Here is a 26,420-nt window from a genome sequence, read left to right on the forward strand (position 1 = left end):
TTTTATGTAGGAATGTGAGAGAGAAAAACAAACAAACAGATGCAGAATATATTTGTTGCTTTATATAAGTTTATTTTTGAAGCTTACATATTTTCTCATATAATATAACAATATTTCAATGTTTAGGGTAGCTAAATAACATTTTAAGCCATATATTTTTGCTTGAACAATCAGTATTGGCAGAACGATAGAATTACAAAGCATTCACTTGAAAAGTCATTAAAACATATATGGTCTCAACCAAACATGGACCCATTATAATATCAAGAGCATTTCTGTCAGTAAATATTAACCTTTCAACAGTCAACGGGTCTATGTACAGAATACATATTGTCATAGCAGCATCTGTGGTCATGTGGCATATCATAACATAAAGGACAATCTCATAAAACCTGCAACAATGTCCAGGTGTGTGTGTGTGTGTGTGTGTGTGTGTGTGTGTGTGTGTGTAAACCTGGCTGTGTGTCCGGCAACACCTGAGTGAATGTGTGTGTGTAGTGTGTGTGTGTGGCTCAATCTCCATCCAAGCCTAAATGAGGAGGCATGTGTGTGTGTGTGTGTCGTAGGGTCGCAATTCCTGTGTGTGTGTGTGTGTGTGTGTGTGTGTGTGTGTGTGTGTGTGTGTACGTATATTGTTATTTATTTGAAAATAGGCTTTATTTTGAACATAAATAAAAGTTTATATTAAGTTTATGGACATATGTCAACTACCCATCATTTTTTCTTTTGATTTTGCAAAATGTAACCTGGACATGTTTTCATGAGATATATCCATGAACTAAAAAATAAAATGTAAAAAGTAACAACAGAATCTGTAAAACTGAATTGTGAATCATCATTTGTGTGTCTGACAAGTTTTTGGCATTGTCCCATAATGCACAGAAGAAAGTAATGATTCCTGACTTCTTAATTACTCATCATAAGCTTACTTCTAATTAAATACCTTTAAAACCACACAATGAAGACACTAAAATGTACACAAATGCTATTCTACAATTCACACTTGGCAAGGTATTTTATATGTATTATGTACTTATTTTTCCTTCAGCTCAAATTTCTTCAAGGTAGTTCTATAAACAATCACAGAGGGTGATTTTATATTTTAATTTCACAGGATACAAAATGGTTATTTTAAAATGAGATTTGCACATCAGCAATCCTTGGCATGAATATGTTGTGGTATAAAGAACAGGTCGTTCACATCTCACCTCATTTTATTGGTTCTCAAGATAATAAAAGCCTCAAGGCCAGATAAAAATGCACAAATAGGCGCCTGGTTGATGTATGCATGCTGTTATGGAATTGATGGTGTTGCATGTGCATATGTTTTGATATTTTGAAAATATTTTGCCATAATGCACCTCGACAGCATTGACATCACTGGCAAGTAAATCAACCAAAACAATGTTGAATATTGTACATAAATTTAACATACTGCACATTTCTCTTTGTACTTTATATACTATAGCTATAGAGCATAACATACTGTATGTGCATTGTCGGCTCTAGTATTGTTTCTAATCACACCAGATGTACTTTACACCAGTATCTGCCCGTGTAAAAGCTCAAGTCCTTCCAATTTTGACTGAGGCAGACCTGCATTTCTTGTCTGGCAGGGTGTTGCATTGGAAAATGCATGCACTAATAATTCAGGGATTATGTTTTATTTGGCACTTCATCACCATAAAGCCTTTCTGCCGCCAAGGTTCAAATGTTTAATTTGTTCCAAAGTTGCTTGCATTCAATATATCGCATGTCTCCCGTGCATCAAACAGTACGTGCCATTACAGTGGTGTTGAGGTTTAGATTGGCTAGCAATGAAGCTTCAAAGGCAGATAATGAACATTCAAATGATCAAAGTCTCTGTCATGAGAGATAACAGTCATAATCAATAACCCAAGGCAAGCCAATATTGACTCCACTAAGCTTTCTGAGAACTCGACAATCCATTTCTTCTCCTACAGTGGCTGCCTGACGTCTGTTTGATCTTTTCCATCATCTCCTTCGATCATTTTTCTTCCGTCCTGTTCGGCTCTTTAGTTCTGCTGTCATTACTGCTTAATCAAGATGGAAAATAACAGTCACCGGCCTTGACTGGATCTCTAATGAGAGGGCCGCCTCCCCTAAAGTGTCCATTTGAGAGACAACTGCTGGCTGTCGCTTCGTCTGCTACGCTCCAGCTAACACATGAACCCCTGCCGCCCCATTAGCCCACAATCTCAGACCAATTTATGAAATCATGAGATATGATGCTAGCTAACAGATCCTTGAGAGAGACCTCTGCCTAACGAATCCTCTTGGTGTTTGGTGTTTTGTGGCACTGCTATGTACAAAATCACATATTCTCTGCTGGAAAATCAAGGTTTATGTGAGTTTAGAGTTGGTTCATGCTAGTCTAGGTGGTTTATCAGCTGAACTTTGACCACTTGACCACTTCAACTTGGTATATTCTGGTTTTTCCTTTTCAGCAGGTTTCCTTTTTCAGCAAGTAATGTACAGTAAGTATTTCCACCAATATAAGCAAAAAATGGTTCAAGCTACACTAGATGGTTCATCAGCTGGACTTTCCAGTTGGTAGACCAGTAACAAACCAGCTACCATGTTCTAAAAATGTAACTGTAAACTTTTTGGTGTTGCATGCCACATTTATGAACAAAATTAGGCATGCTCTCTGCTGAAAAATCAATCAGTTGGTGGTTTTTATAAAGGATTCAAGCTACTCTAATTGGTTCATCAGCTGGACTTTGACCTGGTAGACCATCTTGGCCGCTGGTTAAAGTCAGTACACAAACTCTTTGGTGTTACATGCCACATTTATGAACAAAATTGCACATGCCCTGCTAGATAGTTGGTTTTTATAGAGGGTTCAAACTAGTCTAGATGGTTCATCAGATGAACTTTGACCATCTTGGGCAGGCTGGTTAAGAGTTCGCAGACCAGTAAAAACAGCTACCCAACTTAACCACTTTAACATGGTATGTATTTTCCAGCAGGTTATGTAATGTGAACATTTCCACTAATCACCATATAAGCAAAAAATGGTTCAAGCTACTTTAGATAATTCATCAGCTTGACTTTGACCTGGTAGACCATCTTGACCAAGCTGGTTAGAGCTGGTAGACCATTAACAAACCAGCTACCATGTTCAAAAAAACAAACTTAGTCACCTTTTGACCTGGCCAAGTTGGTTGGAGTTGGTAAACCAGCAACAAACCAGCAACTAAAAACTGTTCTAAAAACTTAACCATAAACTTTTTGGTATAACATCCCACATTTCTGAACAAAATTGCATGTTACCTGCTGGAAAATCAATAATTTGGTGTTTTTCATAGAGGGTTCAAGCTGCTCTAAATGGCTCATCAGCTGAACTTTGACCTGGTAGACCATCTTGACCAAGCTGGTTAGAGTCAGTAGACCAGTAAAAAAAAACAGCTACCAAAATCTTAAAAAAAAAAAAAATAATAACTTATTCACTTTAACACGGTATAACCTGTTTTTTTCCAGCAGAGTTATGTCACATGAACATTGACACCATTGATCATAAGCAAACAAAACAGTTGTAGAGTATTAAAACTAAACTAATATATGATCAAATATTTGTTACAAAATCTGTTGCTGCAGAAAATGGTCTTGATCTGATAAAAATTCTTATATTCTTAATGCTGCAATGATGCTTTTAAGAATCCCAAATAAAAACAAAACTGAACTTGAGGACTGAACAGATGGAGACCCTTCGGTTTTACTACAGTACATTTCTCAGGATCTGATTCTTGCCCCTAAACATGCTAAAACATTGTCCTAACAATAGCAATGTACGGAAATGTTCCCTGGCAGAACGAACAGCTTGTATGAAACAAATAAATAGTCTGAGTGACCCGTTGTACCTTTTTCATTCCCGTATTGCAGCAGCTTCCTGCCATTATCTGCTGGCTTTAACAGAAGTCTGTTGAGTAATTGCAAGGCAGCCATGAATCAGAGCTATTTATGGACAAATACACACGAAGCTTGAAGCGATATGGTTTTAACAGTCTTAAGGTTGTCAGGTAATTGTCAAAATGGGCCCGTTTACATAACACTAAGCCCTCGCTTTTAAAGATTCTTCAGTAAAACAGTGTAGAGAGCACATACATTAGGATTTTTTGGGGGGAGAGCGGTGCTCAATAGGACTCCAGCTTTTGCCTCTCTCCGCTGCATGCTTTAGAAAAGAAAAAAATATTTCCTATACCATTTTCAAAATATTTCAAGGCTGCTTATTATGAAATCAAACATTATGCCTTGACTGGTTTCTATTCAAACCACAATCTCTATCGCCTTCCAAGCCTTCAGTTTTTGACTAATTTTGGGACCGCTCAAGCGCAACGGATATCTTCTTGGAGAGCCGACAGAATCGAAAGCCAACCGAGGGATTTATCCGTTTACATAATCTGGAAAAATAATCTGATGTCAATAAGCCTTGTCGTTATAATGAAACTCTTTCGTTTACACAGGTTTTCCGATGCCAAAATTAGTAATGTGTCACAAGAAACCTGTAAACAGGCAAACGGGACGAAATCTTGCTTAAAAGTCTCTTAAAAAGACATTGAAAAAGCATGCCTCTTTTTCAGAAAAACAACACCCTCACTGACGCCTGCACTCGTTGGTAATATGTGCGCATTTGAAAGTTCACAGTAGACATCTATGCAGTCACACATGTAGGTGTCGCACACCTTGGTCATGTCTGTCATATCAGACTAACAGCCAGGCAGCCGCCACAGAACAACATAATATGATCCAAGCTCTCCTAACCGTTGCCTAGTTTGTAAAATATACACAGACTCCTGTATCTCCGGCGGCAGGTTACCACACTCGACATTTCTCTTCGGGATTCATAGGAGCTCCTCGTGCACAATGAAATGCTTCAGAAAACGCCTCAAAGTTCTGGAGGGACCCCAGAACCCTGTTAAAAACAAACAAACATGACACTATTCATCTCTAAAATATCTACAGCTGTCCTAAAAAATATTTGGACACTTAAAGGGATAGTTCACTCATTAATTACTCACCCTCGTGTCGTTTCAAACCCGTAAGTAAGGGCATTGTTAAAATAGTCCATGTGACATCAGTGGTTCAATTGTAATTTTAGAAAGCTACAAAAATACTTTTTGTGCTCAAGGAAAAGAAAAATAATGACTTCATTTAACAATTTCTTCTCTTCAAGGGCAGCCCTCCGCCATTGTTTTCTTCTCTTCATAAAATTACAGTTGAATCACTGATGTTGGACCTTACAGTTGAACCTTACTATGTTTCTTTGCATTGAACATGGTAGTACCCTTGCTGTCTATGCAGGGTCAGAAAGCTCTTGGATTTCATCAAAAATATCTAAATTTGTGCTCTGAAGATGAACAAAGGTCTTCTGGTTTTGGAACGACATGATTAATGACAGAATTTTCATTTTTGAGTAAACTAACTCTTTTAGTCACACTTAAAAATGTCTGAATGTCTTTGCAATAAAGAAAAAGTTCTTTTCACTTTTCACTTTTATTATTTTTGCTCAATGTCTTTGAATCAGCTGGTATTTTGGTGAGTTTAAGTGGATGTGTGAAGTCAGTTCACCTGAAACACTTTTGAAGTGGCTTTTTTTTTGTTTTGTTTTAAATAATCAGAAAAGATACAGAAACTTGTAAACATTTAGTATATACAAATATATGAAGTATATAAAAATACAGCACAATATACAAAGTTGCTTCATATATGTATAATATTTTTTTCGAAAGAAATTAATACTTTTATTCGGCAAGGATGCAAGGAGGTCATCAAAAGGGACAGTAATGACATTTATAACGTTACAAATAATTTATAGTTCATTAAATGCTGTTCTTTTGAACTTTATAGTCATCAAAGAATCCTGAAATTTTTGATTTTTGTTTCATCATAGAATGAAAGAATGAAAGGTTTTTTTCTTTTGATTCATATTAGAATGTTAGAATGATTTCTGAAGCATCACGTGACGTGTAATGATGCTGAAAAATCACCTTTTCATCACAGGAATAAATTATATTTTAAAATATATTCAAATAGAAATGTTATTTTAAATTATAGTAATATTTTTACAATATTACTGTTTTACTAATCATATAAATGCAGCCTTGTTGAGCGCTGCATGTGTAACTTTTAAAATCATTTTAAAAAATCTTACAGACACCAAACTTTTAAATAGTAGTTTGCATGATAATTTTATGTTTTAAAATTAAATAAAATATTTAGTGGGTACAAATTTGTTCTTTTAAGAATTCATTTTTGCTTATCCCACTTGCAGTGTCTTGATTTTTGCTATAGTGTGTTGTGCTAACTCACATTAAGTGTCATTTTTAAGTGTGACTTCGATACTTTTTTAATCTTTAATTTACAAATCTCCCAGAAAGATCTTGCCTGTATTCCAGAGGGCTGTGTGGGTCTGTTTTGATGGACTGAATGGCGTACTCTGGGCGGCAGGCACCACACCAGACCTACAGAAAGCATGAGACATTTTATATTCAGTAAAAATAACAATCTTATCATACCTGTTGAACACATTTGAACATTATTTCTGACGTAATGTGCATTTTATGCTTGAACAGATTTTCGGTTGTGAAGATTTAGCCTATTTCAACAATATTTAGAAGAGTGCCCATCCAAATAATGACATTTCAAGTCCAAGTCCTTTAAAGCAGCACTCATCCCATTGGTTGGCATGATTCAGTCACTGATTTCATGCCTTAAGCACACATTAGAGAGCCAGTATTTTCCAGAGGTTAAGCGGCACCTTTATCTTTTAAGCAGTGTCAGTTTAATTTGACACGCTCTTTGCGAGAATGACCTTCCATGGGCATCAAGGTGAACACTTGCAGGCGTCCTAAAGTGGATGTCATTCGTGGTCACATACCTGGGCGAAGTTTAGAAAGAAGAGCTGTTTGTGATCCATATCCAGTCCAGGAAGACGGGGCTCCTCGCCCTCCCTCTCCACCCACTTCATATACGCCTAATATCACACACAGATTCACATCAACAGATTTTTACCAGTTCTGTGTGGTTTTTAAGATGATGTGAATGTAGTAGTTGTTTAAAGGGAATTACTGTTACAAACCTTATATGCTTGACGAACTCCACCATTGTCAGCAATATTCTCTCCTAATGTTGTGATGCCACTGACCTGCAACAACACCAATGTAACAATGTTCAGTGTTATTTAAGTATTATTTATATAATACAGTATTTATTTATATTTTAGGTCAGCTTTTAATTTTATATGTACAGTGTTCATTTAATTTAGTTCTAAATTCAGTTTAATTTTAAGTAATTTTGTTTATTTTGTATTCGTTTTTGATATATACTTTTCGCTTTTTATTGTTTTAGTTTTTAGCAATTTTACTACTGTCTAAATTTCTAATCTTTTTAAGTATTTCATGTTATATATTCATATTTTCTTTTATTTCAGCTTTATTTTGATTAACAAAAAATTATTAAAGTTTACAGTGACAGCACTGTCTTTATTTGTTTATTAGGTGAAATAAAAAAAGATTTGTTTACAAACTGAGCTATAAAACGACCACTGTAAAACGCAATTTTCTTCTTTTAGTATTTTTGTCGTGTTTTTTAGTAGAAATACCAAAACATTCTTGAATCAAGATAATGGTGTCAAAATGCTGTTAGCTTTTGCTTAAAACAAGAAAAAAATAATAATGATGTCAAAATGCTGTTAGCTTTTGTTTAAAACAAGAAAACAATATCTTGTTTTCCCTTTGAATTAAGATTATGTTTCTTGCCCCATTGGCAGATATTCTTCTTAAGCAAAAACAAAGAAAATTTAGATACACCTTTCAGAAAATAAGTCTTAATATCTTAAGTCATTTAGCTTTTCAAGTAAAGTAGCTTAATTTTTGTTAAAAAAAAAAAAAAGGTTGGTTGTTTGTTTAGAAAACTAAAAAAACAAGGCAAAATTGCAGCTTGAATGCTGTTGTCATTAAAATGTGACAACCAATTTTATATATATATATATATATATATATATATATATATATATATATATATATATATTTACAGTGAATGTGTATATTATATGTGGATAATGAAGGTTTTGGGACATTGTTGGCATTTCTTATAAAAGTCACTAAAAATATTTAAGCATCCTTAAAAGAAGCAGAATACACTTGTTTTCAGAGAATGTAGTGAATACATTAACTTATTAATAAATTTAGGAAAAAAAGCAAGCAAAAATGACTTTACTATATAACTGGATTCATTTTCAATATTCGTAAAAAGTTAAAAATGTAAACATTTCTGTCTTGTTTTAAAATCCATTCATTTTTGTGGCTAGAAATTTGCATTACTTTTAATGTTTGTTTCTATATTTAATTCTGTTTACAATTTTTTATATCCGCAAAAGTGTCCATTTACTCTGCATTTAATGTCTTTGCAGCTTTGAAAAACCAACTGAGATCTCATTTAACATTTTAATTTTTTTTTTTTTAGGGCAGTGGAAATGCTTAGATCAGACCCAAAAGCATGCACGTACTACAAGTACTGTAAGTATAAACCATGTATTTGTTCATTTTTAAAAGTTCATATACAGATTCTTTCCATCCTTCTAAGGGAAGTTCAACTTACATTTTGGCCTCCTGCGAGTTTCCAGCTGAATTTGCCGTACTGTTCCACCATGCATTTAGACTGATCCTCAAAGCGCTCGGCAGAGTAGTTGCTCCACCAGTTGTACATGTTCCCATCCTTGTCAAAATTACGGCCTGTGAAAATAAATATTTAATTTTTTGGATCACGGTCATATTTTAAACAGACAAGCGTTGTGGTTGCTCTTTGGCGCGGTGGTTTGGTCCAGTGGAGAACAATTTATCCGTGATATTTAAAACCCCTCCTTTAGCACAGAGTTTAATACATCACACACAAAACAGGATCATCAACAAATCCACATTGTTTATTCATCCACAGCTGATAATTGGTACAATCCATCAGATGAGATGCATATTACCGTGATCATCAAATCCATGAGTGATTTCATGTCCTATAACCATGCCAATTCCACCGAAGTTTAGAGCTTGCAGCTGTTTTTCACTGAAGAACGGAGGCTGGAGGATGCCAGCAGGAAACACTGAAAGAAAGATGGATGCATAGAAAGTGATGAAATTCAGCATAATGCCTGGGTAATTGACCAGGAAATGCGTTTTCGAGACACTAATCGAGTCACGTGAGAAAGCAACTCATTTTAATAGGAACAGAGTGTTAACTTTAGACACTTTTATGTCCGATTTTTCATTCAAATGAACAGATTTCAGCTTTTTCGTAGAATGTTTCTGAAGGTCAGATTAAAACTGTGTTGGTTAAGACTAGATTTACCCTTGTCAGTCTTTCAAAATATATATATGATGTTAAAAAAAAGTATGACAGCTTTTATATGCATGCATATATATTATATAATGAATTTAATTTATATGTTTATGCATCATATATGCATGCATATTGTTTTGATTTTTAATATATAGTTTTATATTTCAATATTTGTGTAAAAAATAAAAAATAAACTTTTTGCCCCTAAAAATGTTATTTTCAAAATGTTACAGCTGTACTTATTTACCCATAATAACGCAATGTCAACAATGTGATATATGAGATATGTAATGTTTAATGAAAGCAGAAAAAATCAAGCAACAGTTCAAAAATGTCAAAGGTTAGTAGACATCATATTAGTGGACATATTACCCTAGTGAAAAATAAATATACTAATATTTTGTGCTAGGTATACTACTAATACATTTACATATCTATATACTTAATAAAAATACCTTGAACTATTGTACTAAACTGGTATACCTAAAGTCTGCAAAAATGGAAACTAATTTTGTGCTTAATGCACTTTAGTTGTGCAGAAGTCCAACTAAAGATATACTGAAGTATATTTGATTGCTCTAAAGTAAAGTTGCAAGTACACTTCCGGCACACTTGAAATATCTTGCATTTAAAGACTGATATTATTCAGAGATCATACAATCCTCATCAATAGTGACATTAAAACACGTTTTAGGCTTAATATTAAGAAATGAGCATTGTGCACAAGTAGTACTCCAAATGAGTGTTATTAGAAATAAATATATTACTTTTTAGATACTAAAAAGTGCTTTTAAAGAGTCTCCACAAGACCCAAACCGCCCATACTTGAAGGAACGCTCAGTAATGTGATGGTAATGGTGTATGCTCGATAGCAGAAGCTGTATTAGAAGGACAGAAAGGTCTCTGCTGTGTAGCGTCCTCCAGCTATAGCAGTTACAGCTGCCACTCTTGTCTCTTAAATGGCAATTCAGCTTGAAGTGTTTCCCAGATTGTCCAGGAACATTAAAATGTGCAATCTAAGAGTAATTATGTGGAAATTTCTCCCGCTGAAAATCTGCATAATCACTTGGCTTTTGTCATCTCTGTATTAACGCAGCCTGAATAGCGTGCGCTCAGCGTCCACAGCCCATCTCTGGAAGCACAAGCTTTGTGGGCAGTGGAGCCTGAAACTAGCTTTGTTTAATCTACAAGAGAAAAGCACTAAAGGCATTAGAGCCATTATGACAATGGGCTGAGAAAGCATTTATACTGAGAGCCCTCAACAGCTTAGGAGAAATCTGACCAGAGCAAATACTTCATAGAAGACCCACATTTGGACAGCGCTGCTTATTTTAGTGTGAGGTTGTGGCCTCCACTGCTGGAAAGATCTGTTTACTCAACCGTGAATCTCAGTGCTGGACTACACCGGTCTGTGCTGGTCTAGCTGCTGGACTTAGACCTGTAATGGTGTTTGTTTAGGCATTTTGTTGTTTTTTAGTGATAAATGAAGTCTGAATTATCAAGGAAATGTGCAATGTTTTTTGGACTGTATTGTCCATTTGTGGTAAATCTATTAAAGAAAATTATTTATATTTTAATAAACATAATATAATTAATTTAATATTATTTAATAGTATATGTTAAATTAAATATGAAATATTTTTTTAATTATTCGGTAAAATGTTTTAAAACATATATTATATTATATTATATTATATTATATTATATTATATTATATTATATTATATTATATTATATTATATTATATTATATTTAAAAATTATATTATATTATATTATATTATATTATTATATTATATTATATTATATTATATTATATATATTATATTATATTTAAATTGTATTATATTATATTATTTATATTATATTATATTATATTATATATTATATTATATTATATTATATTATATTATTTCTGAATATATGGTTATGAATTTTCCAGTCTGGTTTTTGTTGTGCAAGTACAATCCGTTTTTATTTTTTTTAATTTTTTAATTTTTTTAATGTATTATTACTTCATTGTTCTATAATGTTGTGTATTATATTATATCATATAATATTATTTATTACTGTATATGGCTGTGAACTTGCCAATCTGATTTCTGTTATGAGAGTTAAACATTTTAATTTTTGTTATTTATTTAATTTTTACATTTATTATTAATTTATTATTATATAATACGCTATATTATATTATACAATGGAATATTTTTTTCTGACTATATGGCTGTGATCTTACCAATCTGGTTTCTGTTGTGTGAATAGAAAGCGTTGACTACAGCCGCACCAATAATCCACCTAAAACAGAGACAAAGAGAAAAACTTGACGCAGTGACGGGTCACCAGAGAAAAAATGCTCTTTCTAGCATTTATTTATGTATGTATGTTTCGTACATGTCAGGATCCACGGGCTCCCTCAGCTTCTTATGAACTTTCTGGGCTGAAGCTGCCAGGTTTTCCAGAATGTTCTCAAAGTAGTTCTCCTCACTGAAATTCAGCTGTGAGCAAACCGACAGAGACAGATAATATCACATGGATGTATTTCTGTCTGAGCTGCCATCATTCTTGAATTTATGTGAATGAGATATTAGTTGGTTTGGATGCTAATTTCTTTAGAGGTCAGGGTTCTCTGAGTTTCCGTACATGTGTGTATTCCTCGTCCAGTTTCTTATTTTCCTCCTCAAGGATGTGGTCGGGATAACCGATCTGTTCCGATATTGCCATGGCCTGCAAAACAAGGAAAACATAACGGAAAACACAAGTTTAGAAAAAAGTGAGAACAACGGCTGACAAAAAAGTATGGAAATAAGGATTCAGCTCCAGAAATAAAAGCTCTTCATTCAGAGTTGTGGCAATGAATATCATCTCACCTTCTCTCTGGCCTTCTCCTTAGACTGTTCATCCATCCAGCTCAGTTCTTCCAGTGTTTCCACATAAGCTTCCTGAATCTTTCTGATCAGTTCACGCACCTGAACAACAGAGCAGAGACACATTAAAAGTCAACAACCCATTTCATACCATTTATCAAATAGCCGAAATAGCTGTTCACCTATTGGATAGTTTCGTAATTGTAATCGATTAATAGCACTAATGGTTTACTATAAGTTAAGGGAATAAATTATGATTTATAAAACGGTCCTTGATTCTGATTGGCTGAGCCGTGTTCGAAGCTGTTGTAAATTACACTACAAACATACACCTTCTGTGTGTTGCTCAGCAACCACTTTGTTGGAACCACAACTGTTTCTAAGGAACTTTAGTATATTGTTTGGTGGAAGAATCCTGTTTTTATTTGTATCATTACACTTAATTTGTTTTGTTTTTTTTTTTGTGATGTGTTACTTTGTTTATGGCGTATATGGAATAACCGTTTTATAAAAGCAGTGAAGCCGTGGTTTACAGTGAATTTATAACAGCTCCGCTTCACATCATGCCTAACAACGCCCCTTAGCTGTTATAAATTCACCGTAAACCACGGCTTCTTGTGGCTTATTGCTTTATTTTCAGGAGGCTGATGTGACATCTGCTGAAAGGAAGGTTGTTTTGATGAAATCATTCACAATAAGACCAGAATTAAGAGCATAAAAAAGGTCCGTTTTGTCTTATTGAATATGAATATGAATATGAATATTGAACAATTTGACTGTTCTAGAAAAACTTTATAAAGCCACATACAGCTATATATACACTACTAGACAAAAGTTTTAGTAACAGTAAGATTTTTAATATTTTTAAAGAATTATTTTCTGCTGGTGAAAGAGTGTGTTTTTTTTTGACAAAATATAGAAGAAGAAGGTGTTATTGTTGTGTAATTTTTTATATTTTTTATATATGTTTTTTATTTTTGTATATTTTTTAATGTTTTTTTTTTTTGGGATGAAAGCTGAATTTTCACAGTCTTTAGTGTCACATGATCCTTCAGAAATAATTCTCATCACAAGAAACATTTATTATTATCAATATTTAAAACAGTTTTTTTTTATGAATAGAAAGATCCAAAGATTAGCATTTATCTGAAATAAAAAGCTTTCATAACATTATACATTATACCATTCAAGCTTGGAGTCAGTATATTTTTTTTGGAAAAAAAATTTTTTTTAGAAATGTATAATTTTATTTAGCAAGGATGTTTTAAATTGATCAAAAGTGTTGATAAAGACATTTATGTTACAAAAGATTTCTGTTTATGATTGATGTTGTTCTGCTGATTTTTATTTTAAAAAGAGAAATGTGAAAATTTTATTCAGCTGTTCTCAACATAATAATAATAATAATAATAATAAATGTTTTTTGAGCAGCAAATCAGAATACTCGAATGATTTAAAATATATGAATGATTTAAAATATTAAAATATATTCAAATAAAACCAGTTATTTTAAATAGTAAAAATTGTACTGTTTTTGCTGTACTTTGGATCAAATAAATGCAGGCTCGGTGGCTTCTTTCAAAGACATTCAAAATCTTACTGTTCAAAAACGCTTGACTGGTTGTGTATATAAAATCATTCATCCTGACTTAAACTGAGATGACTTTCCATCAAATCACTGAAACCATCATCAGAACAGTCTAAACAATCCACGTCAATCTGATAATAGCCGTTACGTAAAGCACTGCAGGAGGATGTTCCTGTTATGTCTGCCGGTGTGTGTTTTTGGTTTTACCATGCGTTTGCTGTTTCCAGAGAAGGTTTCTCGGACATACAGGGCCCCGACAGCGTTCTCCATGTTTCCCTGCACATAACGGACACAGTCTCTCCACCTCGCCTCCTCTACCGTAGTGCCATGCAAAGCCTGAGAGAACACACACAACGCAACCAAGAAAATGGGTCCAAACAAGGTTGAGATCCCCTGTGTTATGTAACCTAGTGGACTAAAACAGTAGCGGATCACCAAAAGAGTTTTAAGAGCGGTGTTAAATGCCACGAGAGCTGTCCTCTGTTTGTGTGTGTTCAGAGCGAGCCTGACCTTTCTGTAGTGCGCTCTCACGTCTTTGAAGCGCCGGCTCATACTGCTGACCCTCTCCATGATGAGCATCCACGCCAGATAGTTCTGCAGGGTCCTGCCGGGATCACATGTGCAGACCATTTCATATTACAACTGATTTATATTCCATTATTTTTGTTATGTACACCTTTTAACTGAAATAAACTGAAATAAATATAAATATTATATGAAAAAAATTGAAAATGTTACAACACAAGTCTAAGTTTAACAAATTATTCAAAATGTAAAAAAAAATAATGAATTAATAATAAAAATTATTTAAAGCTAAATAGAAATATAAAAAACTAATATAAACAACAGAAATAAATAACAAAATTACTAAAACTACTAACATTTTTTAAATAAATGTAACATTTTAATCAAAACTATAATAGCTTGAATGCAATGTAAGTTGCTTTGTATAAAAGTATTGTCATATATATATTAAAGTTTAGGAAGGACAATTAGTAAAAGTTTAATATTAGATGAAAGTACTTACACTAAATGATTTAAAAAAATGTTGCCTTGGCAAAAAACTGATAATTTTAAAATAAAGTACTAAAAATACTAAAAATAATGTTTAATTAACACAAAATTATTAAGAAATTAAATTATAAAATTGAAAACTAATTAAAAATTTTAATAAACACTGTAATAGCTTGAATGCGATGTTTAGATAAAAGCATCTGCCAAATACATAAATCTAAAATGTACATTAATGGGAAATAATAAATGAGATCTTTTAAATAAGTCAGTTGTATCTCCTAGACTAAGGGCTTAAATATATATATATATATATATATATATTATATAGCATATATATATAAATACTAGATAAAAATATCATGACAAAAACACAGAGCACAAGTACTTAAAATATAAACTAAAATTAAAATATAAAAATAAAAACCGATTTAAAAATGTAATGAATGCTAATAATGCTTCAATGCCAATAGCCTAAGCTGCGTTTGAATAAAAAGCAGATTCCAATATTATAATAGCTTGAATGTAATATAAGCTGCTTTGAATAAAAGCATCTTCCAAATGCATATCTGTAAATGCATATTAAAAGTGTAAGAGAGAAATTATATTTTTAATAAGTTTTATTCTGTGTTTAAATTTCTCTATGTTATGCTATCCACATTCATTTTATATCTCTGATTTCCTATTGTGTGTCAACATTTGTCTCCTTCTATTTCTTATTAAGCAATTTTCAGAGAAGCACAGATGACTTCAGTGAACATAACTAAGAATTCTGAGCTCTGAACGAGTAATATTTATTTCTTCTGGATCACCATAATTGACATGACAATGCAGAATTAACTTGAGTGAGTCAGCTGTGAATGTAAAGCTTGACCTGTGACTGTGTTTGGAAAGAACATCACTGAGCTTCTCCAGGTAAGGTGAGCAGTACACAACTATGGGTTCATCTGGCTGCACCGTGACTGACACGCTGGACATGATACCCTGGATGTAGCGCGTCCAATTAAAGCCCTGAAATTTCAGAAAGAGATACAAAAAAAGCATGTGTACTCTAAACAACTGGCAAGTTAGTGACCATGATTTAGACAAGTAGGATGTTTTCCTAGATCAACATCCTTTTTCAAACAGAAAACAATGAGAGAAAAATGCTGCGGAAAATAAACATTAAAAAGCATGAATATAATATTATGACTGAATTTGACATTGTTACTTTTTCACTCTGGTTTCTAAAGTCTGGTAGGAAATCATAACATTAATCACCATTATTTTGTTCTATTAACAGCCATAGTTTTTATTTAGCACGGATACATTAAATTGATCAAAAATTATAACATTAGAAAATAGTTCTGTTTCACATAAATGCTGTTCCTCTGAACTAAATGCAGCATGGTTTCCACAAAAGGTTTACAAAATTAATAATCAGAAATGTTTCTTGATCATCAAATGATTTGTGAAGGTTCATGTGACACTGAAGACTGAAGTAATGATGCTGAAAATTCAGCTTTGCATCACTGTGATAAATGACATTTTAAAATATATTCAAATAGAAAGTTATTTTAAATGAAAAGAATATTTCATGATATTTTTGATCAAGTAAATGCCGTACTTACATTGAGGTTGAAAGCTTGCTGCGCTTCTCTTATTTTAATTTTGATTTTTTTAGTAGGGTGAGTTTATTTGATTTCGTTCTTCTGGTGTGGTGTACTGTTGTTGAAGCACAGAGCAGACACTCACGTGACATTTACAGTAGCACTAACATTCTGGTTGTTGTGTTTTACCATCAGTTCAACTCACGTTCGCAATGTCTGTCTCCAGTGCTAACACTTGAGTCATGTCCTCCCACACACGCTCTTCATCTTGGGTCAGGTTCCTGTCTTCTCGTGCAATCCTTGCAATGGAGACCATGAACTCAAGGTAGGCCTCGCGCACCTGACCAGAGATACATGACCAGGGAGTTGCTGATTATTATAAGAACTGCATTGAGGGACATCTCGCAAAATGACACAATGTACCTTCTTATAATTGCCATCACTGAGGTAATAATCTCTTGAAGGCATTCCTAGTAATGGCTGGTCAACCTGTGACAACAAACCAAAATCAGTTTGTTATCTGAATCGCTTTTAGTATACAGTATGCATGAGATCATCCAATAGTGCAACATTCATAATTAAACCAATGAAAAATCACATTGTGTTTTATTAGCTCATGCTCAAATGGTATTTTAATCTGGGGCTATTAGGTCAAATTAATTGCAGTTAGTTCTGTGTGTTTTAACGGTGATGTGCCACTAAAACCAATCAAACTGACAACACATGACATCAACTTGGTATTGTGCATATCCAAAAAGTATATAGTCTTACCATAAATTACTTTAAGGAATTCTATGGTACTACCATACCCAGCTAACAAAAATATGTTCTACAAACGTTTTGTAATTTAGTAATTTAAAAGTAATCAAAAATTAGTCTGATTACATTACCTAAAATGTGTAATGTAATGGATTACGTTACTAACTACAATTTTTGTCATGTAATTTGGAATCATTAATGGACTACATTTTCATCTACCCTGCTCTGGTTATACTTTAACATTAAAGAAACATTTTGAAAATGTTTCTTTTGAATGTTGAATGTTGAATGTTTGAATGTTCTCTGAAGTACTGCGGTTACAAAAAAATGTTAAAAGAACTAAAACATAAAAAAAACAATGTATAAATTATGTTTTTGTGTAACGTTCTTGAGAACATTATTAAAGGGATAGTTCAGCCAAAAATGAAACTTCTGTCATTAATTAATCTCCCTCATGTTGTTTATCTTCAGAACACAAATTAAGATATTTTTGATGAAATCCAAGAGTTTTCTGACCTGCATAGACAGCAATGCAACTGACACGTTCAAGGATAGTTGAATTTTGGTAGTAAGGACACTGTTAAAATAGTCCACGTGACATCAGTGGTTCAACCATAATTTTATGAAGCTACGAGAATACTTTTTGTGCACAAAGAAAACAAAAATAACTACTTTATTAAAAATATATATTTTCTTTTGGGTCCGAGTAAGGCTGGGAAAAAATTGCAAGTTGTCCCCTCTGTCAAAATCTTCTGACATGTTTACGCTGACTGTTTTATGTACAGTGTGAGTTTTCTTCTGCTTGTAAACAAGGCGCAGCACTTCCGGGTTCAATGTCAGAATGCCAGCTCCTGCATTATCAGCAGCACCAGATGCATGTATCATGGTACTGTAGTGACCATGCATCGAAGACTGACTTGGATGGGAGGGAATGAGTTGAGTTGAATTTTTTTTTTATTTTTGTTTTGCCACTACAAAAAACTTATGTCTCTTAGCTTTCATTACTTACAGTTGAACCACTGATGTCAAATGGACTATTTTAACAGTGTCCTTACTACCTTTCTGGGCCTTGAACGTGTCAGTTGCATTGCTGTCTATGCAGGTCAGAAAACTCTTGGATTTCATCAAAAATATCTTCATTTGTGTTTGAAGATGAACAAAGGTCTTACAGGTTTGGAACAATATGAGGGTGAGTAATTAATGACAGAATTTTCATTTTTGGGTGAATTATGCCTTTAAAGACCAGATAAATTTGAACATTCTATTAATGTTAGTGGATGACATTTGTTCAACAACTTTGCCAGAATATTAGCCAGCATTAGCCATTGGCTAGCGGTTCTGTTAACGTTCCCTGTTAGCTAGGTTGTAAATGTCCAGAAAACATGGAATTACCATCATACATGTCCCAAAATATTAAAATACAATGGTGTTTTGTTATTCATACATTGGTGTTTTGTTTTTGGTATATTTAGTGTATTACATGAATAATGTAGCTGCTGGAGTCGCGATCATCTGGCCACACAAACATCTCAAGCACAGCCTTCTTATTGTACCGAGCGTTCAGAACAGCCAGGGTATCCTCCAGGACTCCACATTCCTCTGTGAGATCAAAGTTTTGTGGTTTTTGTCAATGTTCTGTTGGCTTTGAGGCAATATATATACCAAAAAACTCTGCTCAGATTTACTTGTTTAATATGTTCAGTTTTTTTCTTTTAATAATGAACTTGATAGCTCAATATTACTGAATCATTACTTTAAATAGTTTGTTTTTTTTTCCTATGTATAGTGCGCTAGATGGACATATTAAACGGGGCACTTGCTTTTTCTGCATATATCACAGTATCTAAATACTATATGAGATGCCATGTCAAATTAGAAATGTTCAGACTTTTTAAAATATAAATGTACATGATGTACAAATCTTGATAACATTATAAGTGCAACTCAGAGAAAAGTACAAAAAAATTATCAAAAAAGTTAATGACCCCTGTAAGTTGGATTTAAAACATGCATGGTTGTTAGTGCCAGACGGGCTGATCTGAGTATTTCAGAAACTGCCGGATCTGCTGGGAGTTTTTTAACCAAGCAAGCAAAAATTTATGCTCTCACAAGCCTTATGGTAATGCAATGAAATTGATAAGTAGGCCTGCACAATATATCCCTTTACAAAATGATAGAACAAATGCATTTTTTTTGCTCATTTCACTGAAAATGACAGTTCCACATTGATCTGTCCTCCTTCGTCAACCTTTTCTAAGCAGAAAATACATCAAAATACATTAGTTTATAGGTTACTCTGATTTTTGACTTTACCTTGGCTCCATTCTCCCATATAATGATCCAACTAACAGCTCTTACGTTTTCTTGATCATTTACGTTTCAGGACGTTGAATATCCTGTTTCACAACCAGAAACGCATTACATTACCGAATTCAAATGGGTTGGGGAATGACTTTAATAAGCACAGATAAGATGTTGAAATAAGAGCACTGTATATTCATGAGTGGTGTATTTTTTGTTTTATTCAAAAATTCCAGGAAAAAGAAGCTCTAATTGTAAATCTTACAAATCAAAACGGCCTGGTTGTTATGCATAGATTTAAGGACAGATACCAATAGATAGGTTTTTATGGTTAAACTGGTCTCCAGTGGCACCACAAAACCAGAATTATTACCTGTTCACTTGCTAAATCAGTCACATAAATCAGTCACCAAGGTGTATGTCTAGGCTGATGTCTGGATGTGTTAGCACTGTTTTTCTATTCGGATTTTACTTATTCTGCTCTCTCTCAGGGTCTATAATGAGCCACAGTGCCAATCGTCACAGTGGGTGCAGGCTCTCTTATCCTCTCACCCTCCTCGACACGGCTCTATCGCTCTCCCCTACACATGAACAGATGAGTCAAACCACTGGACGCTGGTTCATCCAGTCTAGCTCCTTATCAACGCCCAGTGACAGCAACGGCTGAGAGCGATTGCATTATTTTTATCCCATTTAGATAAGCCCAGAGATGCTGCCATTCTCTGTGAGAGTGAATTAGAGAAGGAACGCTGCTATCTCCAGTACCTGATGTGCTGTTCCAGACCTCAGAGGCACGGGCCAGTCGCCGTACTGTCAATGAGCCCGAGGAGAGAGGTTGCGAGTCGCGCTGCTCGATCAGAACTACGGGGGGGGGAAGTAGAGAGACGGGACTACGTTTTGATTTGTGCACTATAAAGCGAAAACGGAAAGGAAAATTAGTAGGTGGCCTCATTTTTCAACCATAAATAACAGTTGTATTAATAATTATTTAATTTTGATTTAGAATTTCAATTTATTTTTCAGTGTAAATTCTCTTTTGTCATTTTTTAATAATTGTGTGTGGTTTGATTTTTACAATATTTCTTATAAGAGTAAACTATACGGTATATTTAATAACTTACATGAATAATGTAGCTGCTGGAGTCGCGATCATCTGGCCACACAAACATCTCAAGCACAGCCTTCTTATTGTACCGAGCGTTCAGAACAGCCAGGGTATCCTCCAGGCTCCACATTCGCTCTGTGAGATCAAAGTTTTGTGGTTTTGTCAATGTCTGTTGGCTTTGAGGCAATATATATACCAAAAAACTCTGCTCAGATACTTGTTTAATATGTTCAGTTTTTCTTTTAATAATGAACTGGAAGCTCAATATTACTGAATCATTACTTTTAAATAGTGTTTTTTTTTTTCTATGTATATGCGCTAGATGGACATATTTAACCGGGCACTGCTTTTTCTGCATATATCACAGTATCTAAAATACTATATGAGATGCCATGTCAAATTAGAAATATTCAACTTTTTAAATATAAATGTACATGATGTACAAATCTTGATAACATTATAAGTGCAACTCAGAGAAAAGTACAAAAAAAATTATCAAAAAAGTTAATGACCCCTGTAAGTGAATTTAAACATGCATGGCTGTTAGTGCCAGACGGGCTGATCTGAGTATTTCAGAAACTGCGGATCTGCTGGGATTTTTACCAAAGAAGCAAAAATTTATGCTCTCACAAGCCTTATGGTAATGCAATGAAATTGATAAGTAGGCCTGCACAATATAATCCCTTTACAAAATGATAGAACAAATGCATTTTTTGCTCATTTCACTGAAAAGGACAGTCCACTTGATATGTCCTTCATCAACTTTCTAAGCAGAAAATACATCAAAATACATTAGTTTATAGTTTACTCTGAATTGACTTTACTTGGCTCCATTCTCCACATAATGAGCCAACTATCAGCTCTTATGTTTTTCTTGATCTTTACGTTTTAGGTTGAATATCCTGTTTCACCCAGAAACGCATTACATTACAGAATGCACATGGGTTGGGAATGACTTTAATAAGCACAGATGATGCGAAATAAGAGCACTGTATATCATGAGTGGTTTATTTTTGTTTTTTATTCAAAATTCCAGGAAGAAGCTCTAATTGTAAATCTTACAAATCAAAACGGCCTGTTGTTTGCATAATAAGACAGATTCAAATAGATAGGTTTTATGGTTAAAGGTCTCCAGTGGCACCACAACCAGAATTATTACCTGTTCATTGCTAAAATCAGTCACATAAATCAGTCAGGTGTATGTCTAGGCTGATGTCTGGATGTGTTAGCACTGTTTTTCTATTCGGTTTAATTATTCTGCTCTCTCTCAGGGTCTATAATGAGCCACAGTGCCAATCGTCACAGTGGGTGGCTCTCTTATCCTCTCACCCTCCTCGACACGGCTCTATCTCCCCCTACACATGACAGATGAGTCAAACCACTGGACTCTTCCATCAGTCTAGCTCCTTATCAACGCCCAGTGACAGCACGGCTGGAGCGATTGCATTTATCCCATTTAGATAAGCCCAAGATGCTGCCATTCTCTGTGAGAGTGAATTAGAGAGGACCGCTGCTATCTCCAGTACCTGATGTGCTGTTCCAGACCTCAGAGGCCACGGGCCAGTCGCCGATACTGTCAATGAGCCCGAGGAGAGGCTGCGAGTCGCGCTGCTCGATCAGAACTACAGGGGGAAGTAGAGAGACGGCACTACGTTGGATTTGTGCACATATAAAGCGAAACGGAAAATTAGTAGGTGACCTTCATTTTCAACAATAAATAACAGTTGTATTAATATATTTAATTTGATTTTATAATTTCAATTTATTTTCATTGTAATGTTCTTTTGTCATTTTTTAATAATTGTGTGTGTTTGTTTTTTAAATATTCCTTTTTTGTTTAAATTTGTTTTTTGTTTGTTTGTTTGTTGCTAATTTCAGTGCTTCAATTTGCACTTTTTTATCTTATTTTAATAATGCAAATTTAAAAATATTGCATATTTTTGTAAATAAAAATAATAATGTATTTCATTTCAGATTTATTTCAGTTAACAAAAATGTGTTTTAATACTAATTAAATAATAGCTTTAGTTTAGTTTCGATGTACTATCAATACTACTATTAAATACTATTTATACTAATATTAATTATTTTGTATAATTAATTAATATTCATATTAAATTATAATTACACACTAATTAGGAATAAAATATTTTTTAAATATTAAAACATTTTCATATAGGCCTATGTATTGAAACAGTTTTTTTGTAAGCCAGAATTGTATGTAATTCATTCTTATTTAATTTATTTTTGTATTACATACAATTCTGAATAAATAAATATAATTAATAAGCACTTATATAAGTATATAAAATAATAGATAATTAATAAAGCATTAAATAATAGTTTTAATTTTAGTTATCAGCTTCAGTAATCAGCTTTGTGTTAAATTATAACATTATATGTTTAATTCAAGCCTTTTGAAAAAAAAAAGCTGAACTTTTGGAAGCATTGTCAAGTTGTAGCAGAATCTAAAATGAGAATGCAATATAAAACTATTTGATTTAACGTAGAAAATAAAATATCTTCAAAGTTTATTGGAAAATATACAAATGTACAAATGTAGAATTTAGAGAATGTCATGAAACTCGATCTATGCTATACTTGCATGCTATACACTGTCTCAGTCTTTCTACTTACAAATTTTATGTTTAATTCAGTGTTATTTGCCATTTCTTTGTAATTTTGTGTAACATTCAGAAGAAATTTCTGAGTGAAAATTGTTTCAAAGTAAATCCTACACCATTGTAATGGTAAATCATAACATCAGCAATATAATAGAGTATAAGTAGATGACAGTATTGTTTACTCACTCTCATTCATGCATGAGCTATAGAGCGTTTTGGCTTTCTTGAAGGCCTCTCTGTCATCCTTATTTTCCATCTCCAGAACTCCTGTGCGATAATGAATAAGCACCAGCCAAATAACAATGTTTAAAAGAAACCCATAACACTCATGGTGGTTGCATGAAGTTGGCGTAACTGACCCTTGAGTACGATCTCCAGCTCGTCTCTCAGGATATTGAATACGCTGTGAAGTGAGCTGGTTTCGGGAATGACGTGACGCTCTATCCAGCCTCCGCAGGCGTACTGATAGAAATTCTGGCACGGCTCTACGCTGGGGTCCATGTTCTGGAGCAGTCGGGCCGCTGTGTCATTGAAAAACAAATCATTTCAGATCAAGAAGTTTCAGTTGAAGTTTTGAGGTGGTGTAAAATGCAAGCTCTCAGACATTTGTTCTTACCGGCAGTGACACACTGTGGGGTTGTACAGACATTGCTGTCAGCGTTTGATCGATATTTCAGCCCTGTTGCGATGTGGTGTGATAAACAACATGCATGAGGTTAATATCTGACTCAAACAGGGCTGGGATCATGTGACATAATCCACTTAAATTGCACACGAGTGCTTATTGCTCCAGCTTAACACTGGAAAACTTGAATAATATAATGCAATTTATTGAAACAATGTTGTCTTATATTGTTCTCTTATGCATCAAAACAGGCACATTTTGTAAACATGACACAGGTTGGTTTGAATTGCTAATAGCACACATGACATGCATTTGTGTGATATATATGCACTATATAATGTATGTGCAGTAATATGAAATTGTACAGAATATGGAGTGATTGTAAAGGATTTATGGCAGGAAAAACTCAAAAAGATGAAAAACAAATGAAAACGCAGCGATGTGGATAAAATATGTCAAACTGTGATATGAACAACTTCACAGCATACTGTACCTTTTGAAGATTCATTTATGTTAAAACGCTCTGAAATACAGAGGAAAATACAAGAGCTTACAGAATATAATCAGATATTCAGTGAGAACCTTTTGATACATCAGATGATTCTTGTGGGTAATTAGATTTTTTAAATATTTTTAATTCATGTGCAAATATATGAGATATTATTTTATAATAACTCTGTACACTTTAATTCTGAATAAATATAACTCTGTACACTTTAATTCTGAATAAATAATAATAATAAATATTATTAAACATTTAATACTAATATTCATTATTTATTTTGTATAATTCAATTTAAATATAATTTTACACTAATGAATAATTTCACACTAAATAAAAATATTAAAACTATTTTACAAACGTATAAAAATTTTACTATGTTATTTATTTTGTATAATTCCATTTAAATATAATTTTACACTAATGAGAAATTTTTATTTTTTTTTATGTATGTTAATATTTTTTTTATTTTTTTGTTTTTTATTATGTTATATCTATAGACTTTCTAAAAGAAAGGTTGCACAAGCTGCACCACGTGGGCTATAAATAAATGCAATTAAATGCAAGGTCTTTCTTAATGTATTACAAAGATCTTGAACATGTTTGTGTGTTTTGGGGGGTTTGAATGAATAGCATTCAAAAGCGTGCTGTTCTGCAGCAGAAATGCCCACCTCTCAGAGCTGAAGTGTAGAGCACTATGAGTCCAGCCAGAGCGCAGCTCAGCAGGAGCACAGTGACAGACAGTCCGATCTCCACTACAGTCCAGCGATGCTTCCTCGGTTTAGTGCTTTTCTCCATGATATCCATTTGGCTCTCTGATTTTCCCATTCTTGGAGCTGTGGGACAGAGTATTGAAGTGTTGGTGGAGAGGGACGAGTGCGCGCGTAATTGTGCGTGAACGCGCGTGAGCAGAGAGCCACAGGTGGAGCATCAGTGCAGCCTGTTTTCGACTTTTGCCTCCAAAAACATTGATTTATTTCAAATGTGGAGGCGGTGTAGATACAGAATGAGAGAGATGTGTATACACATTTCAAATAATGTTTCAAAGTCACCCGAATTGCATAGTTTTACCAATGAATTACCAATACATTTTCTTGTCTTAACAAAAAATAATAATAAAGATTGCACTTACACAGGTAAGGTCGAATAAAGTACAACTTTCACCTTTAAAATCAACGCGAATTATCATTCAAAACCAATTTGTTTTGATAGTTTAATGATGTGTTTCTAAATTAAACGACATTCAATTTGAATGTGGGTTCGGGATAAAAATATTAATACATTGAATGATTTTGATTGGGGGGAATCAAACTTTAGGCTATATAAACTCGCAATTCTAAGACGAAAATTAGGAATTGTGAGATTAAAAATTTTCCTTTCGTAATTTCCTTTTTATTTTCTATTCTGTGGTGGAAATAGCTAATAATAATAACAATAATAGTAAACTCGGAATTCTGAGAATAAAAGTCGGAGGTCTCTCTCTCTCTCTCTCTCTCTCTCTCTCTCTCTCAGAATTAAAAACTCGCAATGACCTTTAATTACTTTATTTGTTATATTGTATTTTATTGTTTTTATCCAGCGGAAACTGTCTTCCTTCAGTTAGAGTAGGCTTTTTACTGTACATCAGAATTATGCAAATCAGAATGCGAGTTTGTTATAGCAACAACAAAACCAGATTTTTGGCTAATAGCGTCTAATAACATGCATGCTGCACGTGACATGGGCTAAAAGGGTGGAGCAAGCTTTTTTTCTTCTATTAAATAGCCTGCAGTGATGAATGTTAACAACAGGACTAAGAATGCATATTAGGAAAGTAAATGGGAGCATTTGATTTCATATTGACTTGAACATATTAGGCAACCAACACATGAGGCAAGTTAATGCACTCAGTTAATACACTCAGAAAGAGCAACAGCTTTGTTCTTGTTCAGTTTTTAATGATGGTTAAATCCAGACAAGGCTACATATGAAGCGTTCTCGAGGTGTCTCCTACCCCATCACATCATAAAACGTATTTAATCTGTGGAAACCTGATGGGTTTCAGAAATGGTGTTTTGCCTCATATTGACGTCAGCAGTTTTTCTGTCTTGGAAGCT

At 33.7% G+C, this 26,420-nt stretch overlaps 1 protein-coding gene across 1 annotated transcript in view; it reads right to left on the reverse strand.

Annotated features, from left to right (window-relative positions):
• Window positions 1-872: 872 nt before the first annotated feature.
• The window catches only part of LOC109098367 (membrane metallo-endopeptidase-like 1), a 26,620-nt gene continuing 1,072 nt past the window's right edge, over window positions 873-26,420 (reverse strand). Inside the window, 24 exon segments of the mRNA XM_042733718.1 lie at window positions 873-4,936; window positions 6,409-6,485; window positions 6,902-6,997; window positions 7,103-7,168; window positions 8,623-8,756; window positions 8,999-9,118; window positions 11,593-11,651; window positions 11,748-11,851; window positions 11,997-12,080; window positions 12,224-12,322; window positions 14,016-14,144; window positions 14,319-14,412; window positions 15,694-15,830; window positions 16,430-16,474; window positions 16,476-16,523; window positions 16,614-16,748; window positions 16,832-16,897; window positions 20,590-20,708; window positions 22,100-22,195; window positions 23,384-23,464; window positions 23,557-23,718; window positions 23,814-23,876; window positions 24,316-24,345; window positions 24,996-25,160. Coding sequence (XP_042589652.1) covers window positions 4,837-4,936; window positions 6,409-6,485; window positions 6,902-6,997; window positions 7,103-7,168; window positions 8,623-8,756; window positions 8,999-9,118; window positions 11,593-11,651; window positions 11,748-11,851; window positions 11,997-12,080; window positions 12,224-12,322; window positions 14,016-14,144; window positions 14,319-14,412; window positions 15,694-15,830; window positions 16,430-16,474; window positions 16,476-16,523; window positions 16,614-16,748; window positions 16,832-16,897; window positions 20,590-20,708; window positions 22,100-22,195; window positions 23,384-23,464; window positions 23,557-23,718; window positions 23,814-23,876; window positions 24,316-24,345; window positions 24,996-25,152 — 2,301 coding nt within the window. The 5' untranslated portion in view covers window positions 25,153-25,160 and the 3' untranslated portion in view covers window positions 873-4,836.

The sequence above is a fragment of the Cyprinus carpio genome, chromosome B11 (genome assembly GCF_018340385.1).
Source record: "Cyprinus carpio isolate SPL01 chromosome B11, ASM1834038v1, whole genome shotgun sequence".
In the NCBI taxonomy this organism is placed as follows: domain Eukaryota; kingdom Metazoa; phylum Chordata; class Actinopteri; order Cypriniformes; family Cyprinidae; genus Cyprinus; species Cyprinus carpio.